Source organism: Podarcis bocagei, assembly GCF_964188305.1.
Source record: "Podarcis bocagei genome assembly, chromosome: 6".
Taxonomy (NCBI): Eukaryota; Metazoa; Chordata; class Lepidosauria; order Squamata; family Lacertidae; genus Podarcis; species Podarcis bocagei.
This window is the reverse complement of record NC_138130.1, coordinates 74,436,943-74,442,545: the sequence shown is the minus strand read 5'-3', so window position 1 is coordinate 74,442,545 and position 5,603 is coordinate 74,436,943. Positions and strand designations below refer to the sequence as shown.

General features: G+C 40.3%; 1 protein-coding gene across 1 annotated transcript; it reads left to right on the top strand.

Moving 5' to 3' along the window:
• Positions 1-4,332, top strand: LOC308589692 (uncharacterized protein). The gene is made up of 3 exons (XM_081199108.1): positions 1-215; positions 1,336-1,456; positions 2,920-4,332. Exons 1-3 carry the CDS (start codon positions 20-22, stop codon positions 3,044-3,046), a joined length of 444 nt encoding a protein of 147 aa, XP_081055234.1. The 5' UTR covers positions 1-19; the 3' UTR covers positions 3,047-4,332.
• The last annotated feature ends 1,271 nt before the right edge of the window (positions 4,333-5,603 follow it).

The following is a 5,603-nucleotide window of genomic DNA, read 5'->3' as shown; positions in this document are numbered from 1 at the left end:
AAAGTTTTGTTGGACAAAAATGATCATCTGCTTCAAATCCTCCCCATTACGCCACTTGCACAGGAAATGTCCAGTGACCTATAAAGGTCTGGTGAAGGGAGTCTTGAGATACTTGCACTCTCGTCACCTGAGGAAAGGTCCAACCATGAAATTCTACATGGCAGCCATTCTTGCCATTGCTTTCCTTGAGCTCTTCAGTGTATGCATTATAAGAGGTATGTGTGTGATTTTATTCTGCTATTCAGCAGTAGTATCCAAATTGCTTTTTGGGATAAAATCCTTATATTGCTTTAGATACTGGCAAAACAGCTTTCAGTGCAGCCAGAACCCCAATCCATTTTATTGTGTATCCAGTTCCCGAAACAGATACAAGGTCTTGTTTTATGGATGATGATAAAGTATGATATATGTGTGTGCAGGTGGAGATGGAGAGAAGTTAGATTTGCTTCAAATTTAAAGGAGAGCCTCCCTAATTTGCACATTCCAATTCAATAGGTCAAGTGAAACAGACACCCTTTGAAATACTCTGAATTTTGCAATGCAGTTCCCCCGATGAAGTGCAAAAATGCACATGCTGGGATAAAGTGTGCATAAAATGCCTATATTAGCAAAAACAACATACAAAAATATGTTTTGTTGGGGAAAATAGGTTTGCAAGATGTGTATATTAGGCAAAACCACATAATAAATGTGCATAATATGAGAAATTATCCTTAAAGTGATGGCGAATATTCATGAGGACTTAAAAAAAAAAAAAGCAAACTGCTATAGAAATGTAGAAGACTGAACTTAAGACTGGAAAAATTAGAAACTAAGCAAAACCAAAATTGACACATTTGTTGATTCCAGGTGTGGCAACTGTCTACTGATTGTGTTGCATCCCTGAAGCATTTCCATCTTTGTGGAAGATATAATCACGTTCTGTTGTTCTTATTATCCACATTTTTGTTGTGATCATAGAATCATAGAATTGTAGAGTTGGTAGGGATCCCAACTCTACAATTCCTCATACGGCTTGGTTTCCAGACCCTTGACCATGACAACCTGTTTGCCCCTTTAAACGTGTGCCAGGTGCTTTCTGTTCTTTCAGCTGGGTCCAGAGCTCCCTTATATTCAACAAAAAGGGTTCTGGGCATAGCTGATGCTGAGCAACATACTCTGATGAGAACATGAACCACCTCTCTGCTTCTTGATGCAATTTCAAACTTCCTCTTCCAGACTGGTAATCTGCAATGGATTGCACATCACATGGTGGGATTATACTTTAAGGAAAACAATAAAATAAAATAAAAGTGAAAGCTTCATTTCCCCCCTCCTATTTTATGTCTTTTTAAGGAAGCCTTGGGTCTCAGACCAGGCCACGAAGTGTCTGTAAGGGGTATCATGAAAAACCAATCAAGAAGCAAAGAGTTGTTGATTATGAGAAGCTGGAACATGGACTAGCGAAAGACGCAATGTGAGTATCTGTTTGCTATTATTTTGGCATATTCTTGTGGCCTTATAATGATTTAGGTCATATGCAGCCAGAGGAATTCTTTTTTTTTACAATAATTTTTATTATTTTCCAATACAAATATACAATTATGCCAAATTTTCACAAATTTTCACAAATTTGAAGAGGAATTCTTATGAACATCAAAAGGGGGACAGCTGAGTGGCTAATGGCAGACTCTCATGCCATCCTAGAATGCACTTAAAGGATAGGCAAGCATTCAACACCAGTGACCCAATCATGGGACCTTACTCGGGGCTTACCTCTATAAATCAAATAGTCCCTTCCTCCAAAATGTTTACCAGACATGTGACATTTCACTAATTCCTACTAAATAACTGCTGACTATACAGATTCTTAAAGGGACGCGGGTGGTGCTGTGGGTTAAACCACAGAGCCTAGGACTTGCCGATCAGAAGGATGGCAGTTCGAATCCCCGCAACGGGGCGAGCTCCCGTTGCTTGGTCCCTGCTCCTGCCAACCTAGCAGTTCGAAAGAACGTCAAAGTGCAAGTAGATAAATAGGTACCGCTCTGGCGGGAAGGTAAATGGCGTTTTCATGCGCTGCTCTGGTTCGCCAGAAGCGGCTTAGTCATGCTGGTCACATGACCCGGAAGCTGTACGCCGGCTCCCTTGGCCAATAAAGCGAGATGAGCGCCGCAACCCCAGAGTTGGTCATGACTGGACCTAATGGTCAGGGGTCCCTTTACCTTTATACAGATTCTTATTAACTCTTACAAGTATAGTTATAAATCAATCTTATATTATAAAGATCAGGTCTAGGCCTTGTTAGCACTTATCCTAGCGCACTTAAGCAGCGATTGCTAACATCAGCTTATCTCATCACGATCACAGCTCTCTTTTGCAATGTAACGCTAGGGTATATTGTCTAGTCTTCAACTGTAAAGTAGCAAGTAAGCTGGGGAGGGGATTCATTCCATGAGGAAAAACAAAGGGTTAATAATAGGTAATATTAGAGCAGTGTATATATGTGTGATAGAGAAGACTCAGGAGGGTGATTACCTCATAACGCAAGCATTGGTTTCACCTTTGCATGTGCCATGTATCTGTGGTGGCTAGGCATCATGGGAGTTGTAGTTCCCATAACGTTCAAGCATCTTGAATGGCCGCCATATATGCATGGAAATGTTCAAGGTCTCAGAGAAAGAACATAAGAAAAACTAAAACTAGACCTTGCTGAGCCGGACTAAAGTTCATTTAGACCAGCATTATATTTTTAAGACCACTTTCCCCTTGCAAGCACATCCCCACACAAAGCTGCTTTTCCCCATAATGTGACAAACATGCATTCAAGCTACAGGTAGAACAGCCTTCCCTCACCTGGTGCCCTCCAGATGTTTTGGACTATAAACAAGAATATAAGCCACATAACTTATTTGCATTGGCTTGCCTTTTGTTGTCTTGCAGATTAACATTAAGAGATGGTTCCAGGGTCTGTGTGAAACTTGAACGTCCCTGGGTGAAGAACATCATTCACTACGTGGACAGAAAAAACAAAGTCCACAGAACCACAATGAGCATATCTAGTCCTTAGCTCATGACCAGCTAGACTTCAGCATGTCAGAAAGAAAATGAATTGATATTGATTTATATATATCTCAGTAACTTTGCATTAATGTACCATTTTTATATGTTACTGTGTATTTTTGCAATATTTTATTTAACTTGTCTGTTATTGCTTCTGTTTTCTGTACACCGCTTAGAGATATCTTTAATAAACTATGCGGTATAGAAATTAAATAATCAATAATCAAACAATGTCGAACCACCAGCTCACTATTATTACTACCTGTGGACTGGGAAATATAGTTTCTGAAACAACATAGTTTGGAATGCCTTCCTCCAGTCAAGCAAAGCCGAGTGAACACAGGCAATGGACTGCTGCCTTTCGTCTTAATTGCTTTCGTATTCTTTATTTATAATTATTATAAGACGTCAGCTCATTCAATAATTTCAATTTTAGCTAGCTGTGGGTTAAACCACAGAGCCTAGGGCTTGCCAATCAGAAGGTTGGCAGTTCGAATCCCCGCAACGGGGTGAGCTCCCGTTGCTTTGTCCCTGCTCCTGCCAACCTAGCAGTTCAAAAGCACGTCAAAGTGCAAGTAGATAAATAGGTACCACTCCAGCGGGAAGGTAAACGGCGTTTCCATGCGCTGCTCTGGTTCGCCAGAAGAGGCTTAGTCATGCTGGCCACATGACCCGGAAGCTGTACATCGGCTCCCTCGGCCAGTAAAGCGAGATGAGCACCGCAACCCCAGAGTTGGCCACGACTGGAACTAATGGTCAGGGGTCCCTTTACCTTTACCTTTTACAGGGCACACCAAAGGGAATGATGATAGCTCAGTGGTAGAGCATACGTCTTGGAAGCAGAAGGTCCCAGGTTCAATTTCTGGCACTTCCTGAAACCATGGAGAGTTTCTGCCAGTCTGTGTAGACAATGCTTAGCTAGACAGACCAATATATGATCATTTTCTATGCTCTTATCCCTCCCAGATCTAATCCCTGATCATTTCCATATTTTATGTGATCTGTCGTATTGTTGCACCCTGATTATGGCACTCCTTTCCTAGAGAAGCCTGCCTAGCACTTTCTTTGTCATCCTCGAAACACCACACAGATATTTTTCATTCTGCCAGGCCTTTTGGATTTTTGGTTCACATACTGCTGTTTTAACAATGTTGCAATTTTACTGTTGTTTTTATTGTATTTTTATTGTATTTTATAGTAGACTGACCTGGGATCATTTTTGTTGATGCAAAGTGTATAAGTGTATATAATACCCACATGAATGAATAAATAAATAAATATGGGGTCCCCCCACAGTTCCAGGATTATTTTCTATGGTTTTTTCTATTCCATCACACATTATATATATATATATATATATATATTCAGGTCTAGTAATTCAGGATTCATTCAGAGGGAGGTCTCCTGCAAAGGCCTGATATATTCTAGAGACATAGTCAGCAAGCAGCCAAAAGGAATATGACACATCTCCTAGCTATAATGTGCCACTTTTGTCACTGTGATCTATGGCAAACTGAACAAGGTTGGAAAAATAAACAGAAATTGATCCTTCTATTCCTAACATACACATTTTCCCATTTTGCTTTGTGATGCTGTTGAATATATCATTTTTCCAAACTTGTTCAGTTCGCCACATTTCTTCAGAAATTTGCATTTTTTTCTTAAGAAAACCTTAGCAATTCAGCAGCCTTTTAGTGTGAATTTATCCTAACAGACACATTTTTATATAATTTTGTCTAATGTATACATGTTTGCAAGCAGTTTTCCCTAACATGAATGCATTTTTGTCTGTTATTTTTACAAATACATCCATTTTGGATGCACATTTCCTCCTAATAGATGCATTTTGTAAACATTGTTTGGAGAGCTGCATTGCAAAATCTGAATAAGTGCAAATTCTGAAGGATAGCTGTGTTTTAGTTCATCCTCCCCCCCACCGAAAGTGTGGATTTAACAGAGTTGCCTGCAAAACCAATCTGAAGCAAATGTCTCCTCCATATCCAATATATCTCCCCCGCACCCAGAATTCTTACTTTTAGAAATACCACTGTCTGTGAGCAATGAATGCATAGCCAGCTAACACAAAGTTAAGTAGCAAGAAATATCTCTAGCCAGATTTTTTCTAGTAGTGATGTATGGTGACTTGCAAGGGGGTGGTGAGGAGATGGTATGCAGGAATTATAATGCTGCATTGCCTAGGAATATATTGCCCCCTTCATAATTGTCATAAAGTCCCTAGTAAAAAATGATTAAGGAGAGAGCAGGTGTTAGTGTCAGTTCCCGTCTCACACACAGAAGTCCTGGGCGGGCGGTGAGGGGAGAGTTAAAAACATAAGGATGCTGTAGAGACAGGCAATTAATTAAAGCATTTCAGAAGCTTGTGATGTTTTGATTCCATACTGTGAGCAGCAAAATTGGGAACGCATGAACCAGCATGAATCTAAAAGGGACACACACAAGTTCAATAACAAATATGTGTAACAGTGTCATGAGCAGTGGCCAGAGGAGGGTCTAAGGATGCTGAGGAGGAGGGTGAACTTACAACTGGAGCAAACTGCAGAAGA